The sequence below is a fragment of the Schistocerca piceifrons genome, chromosome X (genome assembly GCF_021461385.2).
Source record: "Schistocerca piceifrons isolate TAMUIC-IGC-003096 chromosome X, iqSchPice1.1, whole genome shotgun sequence".
In the NCBI taxonomy this organism is placed as follows: Eukaryota; Metazoa; Arthropoda; class Insecta; order Orthoptera; family Acrididae; genus Schistocerca; species Schistocerca piceifrons.
In genome coordinates, this window is record NC_060149.1 from 132,283,221 (window position 1) to 132,303,845 (window position 20,625).

The following is a 20,625-nucleotide window of genomic DNA, read 5'->3' on the forward strand; positions in this document are numbered from 1 at the left end:
CATCCTGGCATTTGTGTGGAGCGACTTAGGAAAGTCACAAAAAACCTAAATCTGGGTGTCTGGATGCAGATTTGAAATTTTGCCCTACTGAATGCGAGTCCAGTGTGCTAACTACTGCTGTACTGTTCAAATACAAGGCAATGGTTCAACACAGACGGAATGAGTATTACTCTACTATTCTAAGTAGCACAGGTCTGGCAGAATTTGATTTCTATTCAGAAATGTTATTCCACTTGGATGCACTGTTCGCCTGCTAGTGTCATATACACACAAACATATCTCTCTCAGTCAGGTCACAAAAGTCTAGTGGCCATAATAACATTTTGTCCACCATGATAACCACTCAGTTCAACTTCAGATATCTCAATAATAAGTTTGCGATCATCACGTGTCACACAATGTAATATCTTCACGATTAATCTCTGTGTATCAAATCACAGTTTGATGGACATGGCATAGGCAAGACCCTGGCAGGTATTCACAAATGTATGTCATTTACTGCATAAATTGTTTCAAAATAAACACAGAAGTGTTTCACCTGCTCTGTTCTGTGACATACTTGTATACCCACTGACAATTAACTACTTATCATCATCACAATAAAACTTTTATCACAGTGCTCTGATGGGCAATCTGACTCCTCCAGCACTTTTCCAACTACTATTGTGCAACAACCATCTTTAAGCATGTGCAAATGAGCAAAAGCCACGCTACTGGTGAATTAACAATAGCAGCGTGTGATTGTACACAGTTTATGTGGAGGTGGATGGACCATTGGAAATTCTTGAGTGTGGTGCAGTGAAGATAAATAGCATTGAATGCTCTAATAAACGTATATATATATTTGACACAAATGTCTGCTTGTGTCTGTGTATGTGCGGATGGATATGTGTGTGTGTGCGAGTGTATACCCCTTTTTCCCCCTAAGGTAAGTCTTTCCGCTCCCGGGATTGGAATGACTCCTTACCCTCTCCCTTAAAACTCACATCCTTTCGTCTTTCCCTCTCCTTCCCTCTTTCCTGATGAGGCAACAGTTTGTTGCGAAAGCTTGAATTTCATGTGTATGTTTGTGTGCCTATCGACCTGCCAGCACTTTCGTTCGGTAAGTCACATAATCTGTGTTTTTAGATATATTTTTCCCACGTGGAATGTTTCCCTCGATTTTTTTATATATATATATATATATATATATGCCTTTCAGAGGGAATCATGTGATGGCAGTATATGCTACTTTTAGGTACAATCAATCATTCACATATACTTTCAATGGTCTGTGAGAGTTATGCTATTTGCTTGAATATCAAAGAGTATTTAAGAAAGAATGACATTTAATGAACAGGAGAAACCAATGATTGATTGTTTTGAAAATAATTTATCGTCCAGCACAGTGGCATAAATTCCAAAATGGAATTACCAGTTTCAGCAGTCACTGGTCATTTGTAGATCATAAGGCAGTTGCCGTGGTTTACACCCACCATTGTGGATTTTACAATGCTGTTTCTGCACTGGTGGGTGAGAACCACTACATCTGTCTTCTGACCTGAAGGTGGCCAGTGATGACCAAAACTGGTAATTTTATATTGCAGTTGAACTTATCGTAAAAAATTTAAAGTTCAGGCCTCACCAACCGCCATGTCATTCTCTGCCAATGGCATCATCAAATACAGTATGGAGAGGCACGTGGTTGGCACACTGCTCTCCCATCGTTTTCAGGTTTCTTGAACTTGGAACCGCTACTACTCAGTCAAGTAGCTCCTCAGTGGGCGTCACAACGCTGAGTGCACCCCATTCCAGTCATCCCATCAAGAAAAACCCCTTGCAGTATGAGGAATTGAATCCAGGTCCTCCACATGGTAGTCAGCTGTGCTGATCACTTATAGAGATTGTGCCAGACTGTAAATTATTTTCAGAATGTGTTTCACCAACATGAGTGGAGCTGAAGTACACCGATGATGTACATGTTTGGTGGTCTGTGTTGGCAGGGTGTGATGCGGCTGGCGCAGGAGTTACAGAATGTTGTGTCAATCGAACGTGTGCCGGAGACAGCATTCAACCACATAGACTTCCTTTTGCACAAACAGGTGCTCAGCCTGCTGTACAGCAGCGTCATGGCAGTCATGCAGCAATTTCGTCACAGCATTGCAGCCAACATCTCTCCGTAGCAAGCTCACAGAAAACTACTTTCTAGTCACCATAAAAATTTCCATTCCATACAGACAGATTATACAACAGGGAGATGCCAGTCTCATATACCAGTAAACAGTTAATGTAATGTACATGGTAAACAATTGTTTCAATAGTTTTGTTTGAGTATGGCTGAAAGTCTATGTAGGTCTTTATTATTCCATCAATACAATAAAACTGAGCTCCCCAAATATGTTGCACATTATTTGTATCACAAAATGAACATTTTAATATGAGTATATTTCATAAGAACTATGTTGACAAACCAAAGCTCAATATCATCATAAGAAGACAGATCTATGTGTCTGAAACATGTAAAGACTGGTACTGACAAAATTTAGTGACTGGTTACAGTGTGTTTTTGTTGTTTTTAACATAAACCTTTGCCATCCACCTCTTAGTTTTACAAACTCATATCCACCTTACAAGTTTTAAATGCTTCTCCCTTAACTTTAATTGATTTTCCAAATTCCCCTTGGTTTCCTATACTGCTTACTCAATCTACAGTTGGAATGAAACGGGTAATAGGCTACAAACCTGTCTCATTCCCTTCTATGTTGCTGCCTCTGTTTCATTTCCTTCAGTTCTTAAAACAGCATTGCTTTTTCAGTTCAAGTTGTATATAATAATAATAATAATAATAATATTTATTCAACATCAAATAATCAAATACAATTCCTAGAAATAATACAGTTTCAGGACATCATACAGATTATTCTTCTGAATACGTCAGTTTATAAATTACAAACTAAAGATTTGTTTGTATTAATAAATTTTACATTTTGATGGATTTTACGTCCGGTAGTATACAATAATGATATTACAAATATTGTTTTTATCAACATTATATTAGTTGTAGGCTACTTAAAACTATGAGCTTGACATACTTATGAAGCACTTTTCATACAGATATAATACTCGTCTAGGGAATAAAAAGGGTTTTCAATTAGAATTCTTTTTAGCTTATCTTTTAATTTGTTAGTAGGAAGGGTTGTGAGACTTTTTGGTAGGGCATTGGCTAGCTTCAGCCCAGTATGAAGTGCATTTTTTTCATATAAAGCTGTTCTGTGGCTATTTACATGGTATCTGAACTTCTGCCTTGTATCATATTGGTGCAGGTCACAGTTGAAATTTGGATTTATTGTTTTCACAAGCAATATAATTTCAATATGTACACACCTATAATGGTAAGCACACCTAATTTTGGGAACAGATTCTGACATGATTCTCGAGGTTTGGCACCACAAATAATTCTGATAACTTTTTTCTGTAGTATTAATAATGTACTTAGGTTGGCTTGAGTTGTTGCACCCCATATTTCTACAGCATAGTTTAAGTTTGATGAGAATAGGGCATGATAAGCAGTTTTTAGTACACCCATGTCCTTACAATATTTGCTAATCATATTTATAGCAAACACATTCTTCGACAGCTTACATGCTAAGGAATCAATATGCATGTCCCATTTGAGGCTGTCCTGGATTGTAATTCCCAAGAACTTTGTCCATTTTTCCTTTTTTACAATGGCATTTCCTATGGATAATTTCATGTCAAATTCTATTTGTTTCCTTGTCTTAAATTCCATCATTGCAGTCTTTGAAGCACTTACATTTAGATGGCTTTCATTAAAATACTTGACTATTTCATTAGTTACACTGTTGCACTGTACCTCCAGACTCTCATAGTCTTTGTGTTTACACACTATTGATGTGTCATCTGCATACAATATTTTTGTACAGTTAGGAGAACAATACTGTATATCATTAACATAAATCAAGAAAAGAAGGGGTCCCAAGACAGAACCTTGAGGCACTCCATATTTGATGTCTGTAATTTTAGATTTGTGAGACCCACTGTTTGTTTTAAGCAAGACAAATTGTTTTCTATTGCTCATATACTATTATATTAGCTCATAGCCAGTTCCTCTGATACCCAGGTTCCACAGCTTGTCAAGTAATATGGTGATGTTGACACAATCAAAAGCTTTTTCTAGATCAAGGAACACTCCAGTTACATACTCCTTGTTCTCTATGGCTGTTATTATTTTGTCTATTAATTGTGCTGCTGCTACTGATGTTGACTTGTTTTTCATAAAGCCATTCTGATTTTCAAATATTAAATTGTGTTGACTCAGGAATGTCATTAGTCTAGTATAAATAACTTTCTCAACTACCTTAGAAAATGCAGGTAAGATTGAGATGGGGCGGTAGTTTTCAATTTTAGATTTATCACCTTTCTTGTGAATCAGGGTTACTTGTGCTGTCTTTAGACTATCTGGGAAACAACCTGATGCAATTACATCATTTACTGCTGTGGCCATGGCATCAGATATGTTGTCTATGCATCTTTTCAGTGTACTGATAGACAATCCATCATAGCCTGCTGATTTTGTATTTTTTAATGACATTACTATGTTTTTGACTTCCTTGTTATTGGTTGGGGCCAAGTATACGCTTTGTTTGATTGGAATGCCCCTATATCTATGCTGAAGATTCTTAAAATGGTCATTGACAGATTTTCCAACAGAAGAAAAGTACTCATTAAAAACATTTGCAATCTGACATTGACATTTCATGATATGCCCTTTATGGTTTATAGTAAAATCACTTGTTGATCTGTCCTTACAATATCCTAAAGCTATTTATTACTTTCCAAACAGCTAAACCTGTGTTATTAGAGTTTCTTAACATTGTGGCTACATATTTACTTTTAGGTTCTAGCAGAAGATCTTTATAGTAATCCTGATAGTTCTTAAATTCTACCTTCAGTCTATTATTATTGTTATTATTTATCATTGCATATTGGATAAGTCTAAGTTTCTCTCTTGCTGTTTTTACTTCATGATTTATCCAGTTATTTTTTGTATCTTTTTGCAGTCATTTACTGTAAAGGTCATTTATGGACACGAGACATTGAAGCAATAATAAAAATCTGATGAAAACTCACTGAAAGTAATGCTGTTTTTTTCACCCCATTGTAAGCTTTTTAGCAAACTGTTGAAATCTTTAACATTGTCATCATTGGTCATTCTTTTTTTCACATATTGTTTCTCTTTTCTATTGACATGAAGATTTTCAGCTTCTATCAATACCTGTACTGCGTGGTGTTCAGAAATGGCAAGCTTCAGAACTGATGCACTGCATGTAAAGTGGGACATGTTAGTTATAATGTTGTCAATGCATGATTTTACACTATTGACCTCTCTAGAGGGCTCGTTTATCAGAAATGTTAAGTTAAATTGAGCTAGTATTAGCATTAGTTTTTTAGATACAGAGTCATTGGACAGCAAGTCAATGTTTATATCTCCAGTTAGTATTATGTTAACCCAGCCATTTTTATTGCAGTGTTTACTGTCAATGACAACAAGCAGGTCATTAAGAACATCAAAGAAACTATCTACGCTACCAGATGGAGGTCTCTATAGGCCTATAATAATTAAGTTCTCTTTCCCTCGCTTATAATTAAGTGCTGCTAGTTCTATTACACCCTCAATGCTGAAAGCACTTACATCTATTACACTATAATTACTACCACTGGCTGCAAAGATAGCTACCCCACCACCACGTTTCTCTTTTCTACTGAATGCAGAGCAAAAGTTCATGGAAAGTGGCTTACATACACTAATTATCTCATCTGTGTACCAGTGTTCACTTATAACTAAAACATCAGGGTTATCAATTGCTGCAATGGTATCCAACTCGTTGTGCTTATTGCCAAGACTTTGAAACTTCTGCTGAATTAATTTGAAAGTGAGTTTGGATTGTTGAAGGCTTGATGGACGTATCACCCTACCAGAACCACTTATACATTTATCCCTAAAAAATAAATATCAGTTGACAGAGTGAGTTTGGTATTTTTCACTATCCATTTATTGAGGTTGGTCTGTTTCCATGTACTGGGAGCCTGGGAAGAATCGGCTTTACCTGGTGTTTTCAGCAGCCATTTGTCCAATGTCGTCTGTCTATACCCATTCCTGCAGTCTTCTTGTGCTGTGGAGCACTTATTCTTCGAATGTGTGTGTTTTGAGTATACGTTGTTCCTGGCATTTACGACGATTTCACAAATAATGGACGCTAAGTGACTTTTTCCGCGCCGATTGAGGTGAAGGCCATGAGTGGTGTAAAGATCTCTACTAAAATGTTGCACGTTAACCGTTTGTACATTTGCGTAACGGTTGCAAATTTCTGCATATTGACTGTTTGTATATGCCACTGCCCTGTTTACACACGAGAATTGAGGCAGGTCATACCTGTGTGGAATATCGAGAACAATGATGTTTGAGTCATTTAGATGGTTTAGGGCAGATTTTAGGGCATTAACAGCATGCAAACCATCGTTGTGTGCGACGTCATTTGCACCACCATATATTACAATGAAGTCTTCCTTCATTGTCTTTCAAGAGATATTGTTTACAGTTGAAAGTTTCTTCTCCCTTTATTTTAGTCCTTATAACTTCAGAATTCCAAATAGTTAGTTCCAGTTGAAAGTGTCAAAACCTTTTTCTAAATCTACAAATTATATAAATGTTGGTTTGCCTTTCTTCAAACTATCTTCTGGTATGTTGTAGTGTCAGTATTGCATTGTGTGTATTTATATTTCTCCAGGAGCCACAATGATCTTCCTCCAGGTTGGCTTCTACCATTTAATCCATATGTTTACAGCCATGTCTTATTAAATTGATGGTTCGGTAATATTCACTCCTGTCAGCACCTGACTTTTTTGATTTTTGAATTAACAAATTGTTCTCAAAGTCTAAAGGCACTTCACCTGTCTCATATATCTTGCATATGAGACAGAACAATGTTTGTCATGGTTATTCTTCATATAACATTAATAATTCTGAAGTAATACCAACAGTTCCAGGTGCCTAGTTCAGTATCGTGTTAAGATGCAATAATTCCTAATTCAGTTATATTGTCTGTAGTGGATTACTGCTACTGACAACACAGTGGTACTGCGCTTAATTTGTACTTACACAAGAGGAAATAATTGTCAACAACTGCTTACAGTGAATATAAATGTACTGTTAGTAGCCTAAACTACTAAATTATCTGGAACAAAATTATGTTAAAACATCAGGCCCACAGTGATATTTGTTGTCAATAACTCAATTGTGGCGAACATGTTCAGTTAATAAAATATATGCTGAACTATGGTAATTATGTAGTGTATTGCAGTATAGCTGTCAAAAAAATGCTGAGTAATTCGTGACCATACCTGTGCACGCACAATTGAAGAACATGAGTAATATGTGAGAATATGTATCTACACTCAGAATTGAACATGCTTTCAATAAGCACTAAATTAATGTTTATAAAACAGTTGGTCATAGTTGCTCATTCATATAGAATTATGCAAAAAAATTCTTCCTTAATCTCATCTATGTCTGTATGCTTATTTTATCTTGCTGTTATGTATGCCTTGTAGACTCATCCCAAAAGGTACTACAATAGGAGCCAACTAATTCAGAAATATAGTGAAATGCAAACCAGCTTGTAACAAGCATATTTCATAATTTTAATCCAATAAAACTCAAAACAGTAATAAATTTAACATCAAACTTATTAACATTAGAAAACATTAAATTATTAACACAATATTCAAATCAAAAGATGGAACAATATATAAAAGTATCACAAATTGGGGTATACACAATGAAATTGACAAACAGCACACAAACTGTTACAAAAACTTCATTTTCCTGACACAACACAAAAATCTACAGTAAGCTCTCATGTTACTATTCTTTAGATGCTTTTTAGGAGGGTTGCATGAATGTGGCTTCCTCAAATTGAATGTGATCCCTATGTCTCAGTTTATACTTAAAACTGCTGCCAGATATTTAAAAATAATCTAAAGAAAAGCAAAATAATTCTATAAATACCAAAAATGTGACTCATGTACATCCCAAAAATTTTCTTATCAATTGCACAGGTTTCAAGCATTGTACATGATGCATTCATAACATTATAGAACAGATTTTACATTAAAATGGTAGTACCTCAGAAGGATATTATCACAGCGAGAAAATGACGTTAACAGCAAAGTTACTTTCACATTGCACATCTTAATATCATTCTACTTGATTACAAACTAGATAATTAGTTCAGGAAATGTACATTACTAGTTTTCCTAAGAGTATTTCCAGTGAATGTACAAAACAGAACATTTGTTATATTTCTGGGCAATTTTATGGAAATTAGTCTCACTCTACAGGACTTGGCTGTAGTTACATTCAAATAAATACTACTCTGCTTCTTTGGCTCATTTTTAATACATCACAGCAAATATGGCTTTTTATTTACATAATATAGTTAATACTGCTACCAATCAGCTTTACAGCTCACCTTATCGCCACTCATAAGCTTTACTTTTCAAGCACACTTAAGGAAACAACACATTTTACCACACATTCACAACTCTCACTGAACAATTTACAACTCCCACTGCACAATTTACAAAATCCTTTGCAAAGTTCATTAAGGCACTTAAAGTGTGTGTATGTGTGAAGAGCACTACTCTCTCACTTTTTGTAAAGATTAACAAAACACCTAATTTTAAAAGAACTATATGTTTAATTGATTATGTATTGCAACACTTAAGTCAGATAACTGAATCTATCCAATGACTAAATTCATCCTTGTTACACTACACAGGTCATTTATCAACATTATGGAATGTAACTAGTGTTTCAGTTGCAGATTACTTCTTTCTGAATAGTTCAGTTATCCAAGCTATTCTAAAACTGATCTAGACTGTTGATATGGCACATCTAATTTGATAACATTATAGAATTAAACCATTTTAATAAAAATATTTATCTTCAATATTTTAAAAAACACACACAGTGACAAACTAGTAACACTTGCTATACATTAGATGAAATCAAGAAAGACTGCCACCATCCACATTGCAGAGATGACATAACAATTTCAGTAGCAAAGATACTGATAATACAAGATTTCCCTAAAACTTACTAAGATTATAACAAAATCCTTGTGAAGTTCTACATAAAACTTTCCCTTGAATTATGTCTTCTCCTGAATATAATTTACTCCAGACCCTGTGAGCAGAAAACTGTTTCTAGCAATTGGACGAGAGCAGAGATCTCAGCAGTCTAGAAAAAAAGGCAACAGAATTGATACAGCTCACCTTACATCAATCAGATTTGTCTGTAGCATTAATCAAGAATGTCTTCTGTGTTCACACATGATGAATCAGCATGGTTTCTAAAAATATCATTCATGTGTTGCTTAACTCAACTCATGCTGCTCATACATGATCTCTTAACGGCCACTGCTAGAGTCAACATTTGAAAAGATTTTTACTCATCTTTGGACTAATACATAATGAAGAAGGTACATTTGTATGAAACATCTTGCTGAATTTACACTTGATTAAGGATTTCCTGAAACACAGAAAATATCACCTTATCTTCGACAGGGTCATCCACGAACACAAAACTGATTTTGGATGTGACCCATAACATTTCATGTTATTTTTTAATGACTTCATAGATAATATTAGTTGAAATGTGAGATTCATTTTTATAGAGTTTGTGATTATCTATGAGGAGACCTGCCCAGGTAGCTGTGCATCTTGAAATGCCTCTTCCAGGATGGACAGATGTGCCAGTCCCAGACTGAATATGATGAGGGTCAATGGGCTGGCCAGTCTGCATGTGCTTTTTAGGCAGTTTTACATGTCCCATTAGGTGAATACCAGGCTTGTACCCAAGTACCTCAGTTATATGATTCGCAAACATTTCAAAAACTTTCACTCACTTTCACATGAATAACACTACATGAGAGTGTTGTGGTATACATATTCCATCCAGGGCAGTAAAGGGGTGGTACATAAAGGGCATCCAGCCACCTCTTAAATTAACGATGCTAACCCTGGGCCAATTTGAAACAAAGGCACAAAAGAAGAAGAAGAATTGGTTATCTATAGGGAAATGTTAGACAAGAAAAACTGCACAAATAGCCTATCAGCTATGGACACAAGAGTGCAGTCAGGATATGAAGTGATAGGGTGAAGGGCGGGAGGCGCAACTGATATTAATTTAATGGTGGATGGCAAAATAGTTTTGAGGTTTCAAGACAAATGATTCTGGGTACACATGCTACTAGTCAGTAGCCTTTCTTAGGATACTGAGTTGAACTGATATATCAGTGTATGATGCAGTGCAGGATGTGTGTTCAGTTTTTGAAGATCATTTTTTGTAGAGGAGAGGTGTCAGACAACTGCTGCCCCCTATCCTAGCCCTCCTTCACTGTTTGGAATTGATTACAGTTCCATACAGAAGTGGGTAACTGACTCTAAACATTGAAATGTGTTTGCTTTGTGATATATCAAACTGTACAAACTGTAGTAAACTTTGATATATATATATATATATATATATATATATAAAAAACATTCACAAAGATACAGTGGTAAGTAAAAAACATGACAGGATCAGTGTAAGTGGTAGCATACTGAAGACATGCAGTTTGTTTGCAAAAGAGATTAGCTATAAAATATTTGAACAGCATATACTGAAATACTGCTCACATGTGTGGGAGCCATACCATGTTGGAACAGAGTGGGAAATAATGTACAAAGGTCAGTGTGAATCGCCAAAAACAGCCGGAGTGGCCGTGCGGTTCTAAGCGCTACAGTCTGGAACAGCGCAACCGCTACGGTCACAGGTTCAAATCCTGTCTCGGGCATGGATGTTTGTGATGTCCTTAGGTTAGTTAGGTTTAAGTAGTTCTAAGTTCTAGGGGACTGATGACCTCAGAAGTTAAGTCGCATAGTGCTCAGAGCCATTTGAACCATTTTAATTGTCAAAGGTACGTTGACTTGAGGAAAAAAAAGTTTATTAACATCCTGTCAAGACTGATGTTATTAGATGGAGGGAAGGAAGCTAGGTAGATTAAGATTTAACACCCTGCTCAGGAGAGCATTAGAGACAGAGTAAACAGTCAGACTGGACAAGGATACAGAAATAAATTGACCAAATACTTATCAAAAGATCATACTGGCATTTTCCTTAAGCAATGTAAAGCAACTATGGAAAAACCACAATTGGGATGGTCAGATAGGGATTTCAACACCCTCCACTTGAATATGAGTCCAGAGAATTAGCAATGTGCACATCACTTGGTGGGGTAATTAGAAATAGAATTGTCTGGATTTCTGAAAAATCTGAACTGATAGACCTCAAATGAAAATGCACAATGTCTCATGAAAATGTTGTCAGGAAACACCAAGAGCTGATTTTAGAGCAGAATCCTCCACCCAGGACATAATGTTATTACAGGGATCATGAAGAAAAACTTTTACTAATAACAGCTTGAATAGAGGCAATAAACAGTTATTGTTCCAATGTTCCATCCATTAGTGTGCATATGATACAATAAAAAGTATATTCTGCACACAGTGGTTTGCAGAGAACAGCTACTGATGTTGTTGTAAATGAATTGCATAAATAAAATGTAAGTACACATTAAGGAACTATCATCTTTGGTTTGATATATTCTTATTTTCATTGCACTTGCAATAACATGGCAAACGAAGAATGTAATGGAAAAAATGGCATTTCTTCCTAACTTCTCAACCACAACAAAAATTTGTACACATTTAGGACTTGAAGATTTGAAGATGTACATGGTAAGATGTTACAAGATCTTGATCTTATTTGACAAATACATACACAAGATCTCTCTCTCTCTCTCTCTCTCTCTCTCTCTCTCTCTCTCTCTCTCTCTCTCACACACACACACACACACACACACACACACACACACACAGACACTTAATGATTCTAAAATAATCTGAATGAGGAATTCCTCAAAATGAAAAAAAGGGAGAATGAATGATATGTTATGTAAAATACCAAAAATATTTGTAACTTAATTACGTTGATCAAGTAGAGATAACGTCTGTAAAATGTCTTTGTAGTAATTTCAGTGAGGTCTTGTGAAATAACCATCTGTTGTCTGAGTCTTCTTAATATTGAGACTTGAAGAGCTGGGAACACGTCGGTTGATACGTATGTCTCGAATGTGCTGCACAATTAAGTCAATGGCCACTGGAAGAAAGAAGGAGCAAGTCAGTACTTATGTCCAACACAAAAAAGTAAACAGTAAAGCATTCATATTATAAAGTGTAATCAGAGTACATATTGCCCATTTTAGATCACGAAGAAATTCTGTTTGTAACTTTTTGTAAACTACATATAAAATCAAAGCATAAGAAATATTTGGAATAAAAGAGTGATATGTGAATGGTGGATCTCTGTATAATTTTATTTGTTATAATGATGATTAGTATAGGTAGACACAACAGTTTTGGAAAATAATAATATGAATCATCAAAATTCAGAGTAAGTACTTTGCCAAATTTGTCAGAATACTACTAACTGAATGTGAAATGTTGTATAAGTCTTACATGTACAGATGAAAATGATGTCCCATCTTGCAGACTGCAGCAAATAACCACAATTTCAAAACATCCCCAAGCAACGTACCAGAAAAATTTGTTCTACACTTATTGGCCTTCTTGAATACCGTATATTTCCCAGTGAAGTAATTTTGTACAGGAAATTGAAGAATGTTACATTTTATTCCTACACATTCCCATTTTATTTTCTGTTTAGCAGTACAATGAGAGAAGATGCTTTTATTATTTGTTTATGTTTTTGTTGTGTTAGCCAGTGAGCACACCTTTTAACAATACTGTTTATTGTAGTCAAAATGTGCCTAAATATTTGTATGCCTCTACCAGTTTTAAATGGAAAGTAATTTTTAATAGTCTGTGGAATGATTTTTTGCCTAAGGGTGTATCATAACACATCTACCGTCATCACACATGGGAGGCTCCTGAACAAAATGCTATGCTTCAAGACAGTAGTTTTTTTGGTTTAGAACCAAAATTCTCTCTCTCTCTCTCTCTCTCTCTCTCTCTCTCTCTCTCTCTCTCTCTCTCTCCCTCTCTCTCCTCCTCTTTCTCTCTCTCTCTCTCAAGTGAAGTATCATATATCATTACAAGCTGGTGCTTTTTTTAAAGATATGACACATTATGTGTCTCAGCTGGCTGTTTAATAAGCCCATGTCATCTTTATGATGGCTACTGGTAGTTATCCCTTCTACTTAAAGACACCCATCAGTGGCACTATGAGATAGATACACAGTCTACTTTTCAGCTCACACATACACTTTCAATTGAGAAAACTGTGAAAATACCACCCCTGAAATGTCCAGTAACAATTTATATAGTAAAAAGCCATAACCCCAGTTAATAAACTGTTGTAATCCAATGTTATGTAGCCATGTGGTAAGCAAATAATTTCCAAAATTCATATAGCTCTTTAATTTAGGTTCATACACGATATGTAAATATAGCCACTATCTGTAGAATAACTGGCTGCCTGTCTGAATAACAGAATGAAGGCCCTTCTTTGAATGACAACATTTTACCACACTAGCTCTCATTCAACAAAGTAAAACTCCCCTTAATTTCATTTCCATAATGGTACAGTTATGGCTGTGAAGCCATGTCATACATGCATAAGTACAATCCATCAGAATGACCATACTTGGGTCAATTCAAAAACTCATCTATTCACACATCACAATGTAACTGTAGAAGGTAGGCCACACTATTATACTTCATGGCAACATGTGTATCTAGTACACTAGTGGCCCAGTATACCACTAAGAATGGAATGTATTTACATTTGAAAGAGGCTCCACAGCCAAAACTGTACAGTAATGGAAAAAAAATAAAGGGAAGTTTTACTTCAACCAATAACAGCCAGAGTTATAAAACATCATCATTCAGGCAGTTTGTGATAGCTATAGATCCTATCCCATTAAACTCTCTGCCTCATCAATAAATTTATAGCATTACTATTTTTAACAACTCTCTTTTATACATCTTCTTTAACATTTTGAAGACTGGCACCTTAGAGGAATACTGCGCCAAAATGATTGGTCACTGCGCCATTATTTAAAGTTTTGCTGGCACATGTGTAATTGATACATCTTCTAGAGCTATACATACTAAAAAAAGGACCAAGCTTCAAGATTTATTTTTCATATTTTGGGTGCAGTCATTTGAACACAGCAATCTGTCCCAAACTATGCTTGGCCTCAGTCTCCAAAGTGTTAATAATCTGTTTACAGTCTCAAAACTATAGACTAATAATTTAATCCTACATAGTGAATCTTCTTCTTCCTTTTCCTTGCCTTTCTGGGGCTGGGAAGTTAATCTGGATTTGAAAATTTTAGTGGTGGAGAGTGATGGATGCCCTTCCTGTTGCCGCCACCCCCCCCCCCCCCTCCCACCCGGCACCCTGCCTCAGCAGACAGAATAATTTGTGTACCCCATCTGCATTATCCTAAGTGAAAATGTGAGAATGTTTTTAAAGTGTTCGTGAATCATGTAACTGAAGCAGAACATGAGTACCAACCCAGAATTCACGTAGTCAGATGTAGGAAATCACCTAAAAACAATACCCAGGCTGGTCGGCACACCAGCCCTCATTGGCTGGCCAGAATACCGCCCGTCATCATTAATTTGATGAACAGATTTGATATGGGGCTGGTGCGTCTCCCCAAATCTTGAAAGTGGCATCCTAATACGCACAGTTATCCAGACATGTCATTCCTATGTAATTAATATTTCATAGTATTTTCAGTGATATATTTGTTTTCCATGGTTACCCATATAACTTTGTATGGCCAAGCCCTGACAGGAAACACAACTGATAATTCAAGCATCTGTCCATATTCCCCCAACATAAGTGACATTAAAGCAATTACTTTCTTAAGTGTGTAAAAAATAGCAGTCTGGTGTGTATACTAAAAATGTGAACTAGCTATGTACTGATTACAAATTGTTGAATAATATTCTTCATTTGTGTGACCTTATTGTCCATAGTTGCTTATAATTCCTGAGGGTATTTTCACTCCATCCATTTTCTTCTAGTTGTAACAACAGAATGAAAATACCCTCAGGAATTGTTGGCTAATATGATGAGAATCACGTATAATTTAGGAAAACTGTGATATGGTGCTTAGAGAGGCCTTTACTGTCAACATAAGTTTCCTATAATCTCAACAGCTGTAAATCTATTTTTTTCCATGTGCTAATTATTCCACTTACTTAACATAAAAAGAAATGGACACTTCACAAAAGAATATGCAGTAAACATTCCAGAATTCAAATCAAGAACAGCTGCCAACATGAGTGATTCAGAAGTATATACCCTCAGTGTAGTGAAACAACTTAAGTCACTTAACAAAACCAAGTCTTCCAATCCAGAATATGTACTGATTAGGTTCCTTCTTGAGTATGCTGATGAAACAATTCCGTTTCTAGCAATCATGTTCAACCACTTGCATGATGAAAGATTTTTACCTAAAGACCAGAAAATTGTTCAGGTCACATCAAGAAGTAATATGCTGAATTATAGACCTGTATCACTGACATAAATTTGCAGGATTTCAAAACATGTACTGTGTTCCATCATTATTAAATACCTCTAAGGAAATGATATCTTCACACATAGTGCAATGAGTGCTACTGATGGGGATCTAGAGTTGATTCCATATGTCTACATTTCCAAAAGGCTTTTGGTACTGTTCCTTACATGTGGCTGCTAATCAAATTGCATGTCTTACTATCCCAGTTATGCAACTATCTGGAAGGTCACAGTTTATAGTAATTGATGGGAGGTTATGAAGTGAGACTGTCTTGCATTCCCAAAGGAAGTGTTACAGGCCCTCTGCTGTTTCTAATCTATATATGCAAGTTAGGAGACAATCTGGGCAGCCCTATGAGATTGTTCACAGATTGTATTGTCATTTACCATCTAGTAAAGTTGTCAGAAGTCAAAACTAATTGTAAAATGATTTAGACAATATACCTGTTTGATCCAAAAAGTGTCAACTGATTTTGTGAGGCCATCCATGTGAGTACTAAAAGAAATCTGTTATATTTATGCTAAATGATAAAACATACAAATCTAGTCCGTCAATTCAACTAAATACCTAGGGACTATAATAAAGAACAATTTAAACTGGAACTATCACACAGAAAATGATATGGGGAAGACAAACCAAAGATTGTTTTTCACTGGCAGAACAATTAGAAGATGCAACAAATATGCTAAAGAGTCTGCTCACACTACACTTGTCTGTCCTCTTCTGGAGTATTCCTGCATGGTATGAGATCCTTACCACACAGAACTGCTGGAGAACATTGAAAACGTCCAAGGAAGAGGAGTTTGTTTTGTATTATCTTGTAATAGGGGAGAGTGTCACTGATAGAATAGGTGAGTTGAAATGACAATCATTACAATGAAGGTGCTTTTTTGTTATAGCTATGTGTTTTCACAAAATTTTAGTTACCATCTTTCTCTGCTGAAAGCGAAAACATTTTTTCAACTCCCACCTAAACATGGAGGTATGATAAATGTAATAAATAACAGAAATCACAGCTCACACAGTAAGATTTAAGTGTTCTTTTTTTCCCCCAAACTGTTCAAGAGTGCAATGCTTGAAAACAGTCTGAAAGTGAATCTGAGAAACCCTCTGCCAAGCACTTATGCATGATTTGTAGAGTAGTAGTGCAGATGTAGGCCAACGGCCTTGCCGCAGTGGTAACACTGGTCCCCATCAGATCACCGAAGTTAAGCGCTGTCGGGCTGGGCTAGCACTTGGATGGGTGACCATCCGGTCTGCCGAGCGCTGTTGGCAAGCAGTGTGCACTCAACCCTTGTGAGCCAAATTGAGGAGCTACTTGATTGAGAAGTAGCAGCTCCAGTCTTGTAAACTGACATACGATCGGGAGAGTGGTTTGCTGACCACATGCCCCTCCATATCCACATACACTGACGCCTATGTAGTGCTCAAAGAAATTATCGGACATGTTTCTGAATAAAGACACTATTTGAAATTTTAGATAACTGGACTGAAATGATGGATTTTGTGATAACACATGCCAAATGTTCACAAAGTAACATCAAATTTGGCCAACCAATTGGAAAGGTAGAATACATATCCTTGTATGGAGTAAGATATGAACTGAGTATTAGTATGCCATATCACAATGATATGTCAATTACAGTGACTTTGTGTATACTAGTTTAAAATTCAATACAACACAATGGGAGTAGTCACGAATGTGAGAACTTGTAGTTGCCACAATATGTCACATGGCAATGCATCAAAATTCGTGGTAGCCCACTGACAGGCAAATGGGATTTTGAAAACTACACATCTGGAACAAGAATGAGTAGAGTTGCCAGTCATTCAGCTCACCTCTTAACACACAATTAACTGTCAAACAATTACACAAGGAGGAAAACAATGTGGACCAAAGTACATGTTGTACTGGGACTCAAATCTGAAACTTTGCTGTTACTAACCGAGCTACTCAGCCACAATACCCAACTCAGCCTCACTGCTTCAATTCTTCCTGTACCTGTCTCCTAATTTCTAAGCTTCATGCCTTGGCTGTTGTTAAGCCATTTTTCCATGATAATGACACAGTTAACTCATTAGTGTAGCTGAGATAAGACACGAAGCTGACACCCACCATATTAGTCAAAGCATACAGGCCTACTAGCTCTGCAATGATGAAGAGACTGAAAGAATGTACAGTGAGATAAAAGAAATTATTCAGATTGCTAAAGAAGATGAAATCTTAATTGTAACTGAAATTCGGTAGTAGGGAAAGGAAGAATGGAAAATTAGTAGGAGAATGCAGACCGAGGAATAGCAATGAAAGGGAGAGCTGCTGGTAGAATTTTGCACAGAGAACAATTTAACCAACAGTTCAAGAATCTTGAAAGATAATTGTACACATGGTAGAGACCTGGAGATACCAGAAAGTTTCAGATAGATTACGTAATCATACAGTGAATGTTCTGAAATCAAATTTTAAGCTACGATACATTTCAAGGAGCAGATGTGGTCTCAATTTATTGGTTGTGGACTGCAGATTAACTGAAAAAACTGAAGAAATTAAGAAGATGGGACATCAATAAATTGAAAGAACCACTGGATGTGTTTCAAAGGAGCATTAGACAATGAATGACTGAAACAGGGGAGCAGAATACAATAGAAGACGAATGGCAGATCTGAGAGATGAAATATTAAAGGCAGCAGAGGATCAAATGGGTAAAAAGACAAGGCCCAGTAGATATCCTCTGATAATGTGAGATATAGAATTTAATTAAAGAAAAGAGGAGATATAAAAATGTAATGAGTCAAACAGGTAATGAGACGTATAAATAACAAAATGGCTGAGCAGGTATGGGAAAGATATGTGCCATTTGTATGAAAATTAGAGACCTTTGGAAATATAGACAATAAACAGTGCTGACATGATGAGAATAGATGCTTCTGAAATGTGATGCTACAAAGAACACTGAATATTAGATGAATATTTGGGAATCAAACTGAGGAGTAAATGAAGTTATGGTGCAATTCAACTAATAGAAGGGACTGGGTTATAGGGCACATTCTCAGATATCAGGGAGTCTTTAATTTGGTACTGGTGGGAAGTGTGTGGCATAAAAGTTGCAGAGGGAGACTGAGGCTCGACTATAACAAGCAGGTTCAAACGGATGCAGGTTCGATAGTTACGCAGAGATGAAGACTGCTTCCAAGAATACTAATTCATCTAGGCATGCACGACAGGTTCTGTGAAGTTTGGAAAGCACAGGAAAGGTACTGACAGAATTAGATTTTTGATGCCTGAATAGCTGAGTCAGTAAGAGCACTCCTCATGAAAGGCAAATTTCTGGGTCCAAATCTTGGCCTGGCAAAAATTTTTAATCTGTCACAAAGTTTCAAACCAGAGTACTCTTCGCTGCAGAGTGAAAGTTTCATTCTAGACCTAAGCTGTCGCCACTTGTGAGGAGATAAGCTGAAGTATATTGAGAGCATCACATTTCACCATTCCTTTTAGGCCTCTGTGATGGAGGTCAGAACCGCGATGCCTAGTGTTAAAATCATGCAGTTTTCTTATCGATGGCTGAGAAAAACATTTCAGACACCTGCTACTCAGAATCAACATGGAAAGGCCCCAGGAGGTGGCATATAAGGACGTCAATGAAACCACTCCGGGGGAGATGATTAATACACATTTCACTGTCAAGAATGGCAGTTTGCAATGTGACGAACAACAGGGCGAAGTTCTTGACAGCCTTTGACACTGCTGACACACCCTGCCCCAGACAATTCAACCTTCCTCGAAGGACATAATGGACCTGCAACCCCACTAAACATGATCATACCACTTTGGAATATAGTACAACCACAATTTTCACTCTACGTACAGGGTGAAACCGCTACAGATTTTTCAAATTGCCCACAAACATGTGCTACAGAAGCAGTGTACCACCACTCAGGTAAAATGTCTTGAGTGGTTTCCAGCCTGCAGGTGCCTAGGAATCTGTCACGGATTGTTTCTGTACAGGTACATTTTTCAATTGCTCACAGAGGTGTGCAGATGACACTGAGACTGTTGCTGAATTAGGGGTCTTACATGGACTCTTTGCTATTTTATTCACACATTTGTCAATGTCACACTCCCTGATGACCATGCCACAGGAGGGGGCGCAAAGCAGGAGGGCGGAAAAAGCATAAACACCCTTTGCTGCTTTGGATCACATTCAGATTCTCTCAAATGGCTTTGAACAGACACTAGTGGTTCCACTCTTTATACCAGAGCAAAAATTGTGGTCACATTACACTCCAAAGGGGTGCACTTGTGTTCAATAGGGTTGCAGACCTACATTGTCCTTACAGAAGTGTTGAAATGTCCAGGAGGCATCAGCAATGTCAAAGATTGTCAAAAACCTTGTCTGTTGCTTATCACACAGTGAACTGTCATATTTGACTGCAAAACATGTGGGAATCAATGCTACAGTGGAAGGGGTAGTTTCATTGATGCCCTTTATGCCACCCCGAGCCCTATTTGCATCAAAAGAAGGGGTGAAATGTCATTAAGAGGGGGTCTGATGACCTCCCTTTTGTGTGACAGATCCACAGTGGTGATGGGCAAACTTGTGCTGGTATTTGGTGCCAATGTAACTTACACCTTACACCTCACTCGATCTTCTGAGCTGTGGCCTTTCTATCTCATGTGGCGACACCTTGCTGTTTAAAGCATCTCTGAGCCATAGTGTGTCATCACAGGGTAGCATGCTTTTGTACCATCACAGAAGAAGGTTATAGGCACCTTTGGGCCAAATTTCAAACTCCTGCATTGCAGTGGGGGACAATTATGGGGTTTTTGAAAAAGTTATCCTTTAATTGTGTTACCCTGTGAAGTATGACACATGGGATAGAGTGAGAAATGTTACAAGCAAACATGTCCACAGTTATGAAGTCGGTCAGCAGAATAAAAGCACCAAAGATGAATAACATGCCCTCACAA

General features: G+C 36.9%; 2 protein-coding genes and 1 pseudogene across 3 annotated transcripts in view; 2 read left to right on the plus strand and 1 right to left on the minus strand.

The window, feature by feature from the left end:
* LOC124722214 (lipase 1-like) overlaps positions 1-2,162 on the plus strand; it is a 228,009-nt gene extending 225,847 nt beyond the window's left edge. Inside the window, exon 8 of the mRNA XM_047247409.1 lies at positions 1,983-2,162. Coding sequence (XP_047103365.1) covers positions 1,983-2,162 — 180 coding nt within the window. The remainder of the gene's footprint in view (positions 1-1,982) is intronic.
* A 5,621-nt stretch (positions 2,163-7,783) lies between these two features.
* Positions 7,784-20,625, minus strand: part of LOC124721674 (uridine-cytidine kinase) — a 125,589-nt gene continuing 112,747 nt past the window's right edge. For both annotated transcript variants that reach the window (XM_047246746.1, XM_047246748.1), the window contains exons 7-8: positions 12,092-12,262; positions 7,784-9,301 (exon numbers count right to left, since the gene is read on the minus strand). In XM_047246746.1, coding sequence (XP_047102702.1) covers positions 12,138-12,262 — 125 coding nt within the window. In that variant the 3' untranslated portion in view covers positions 7,784-9,301; positions 12,092-12,137. The remainder of the gene's footprint in view (positions 9,302-12,091; positions 12,263-20,625) is intronic.
* On the plus strand, positions 16,817-16,934 carry LOC124723476 (annotated as a pseudogene).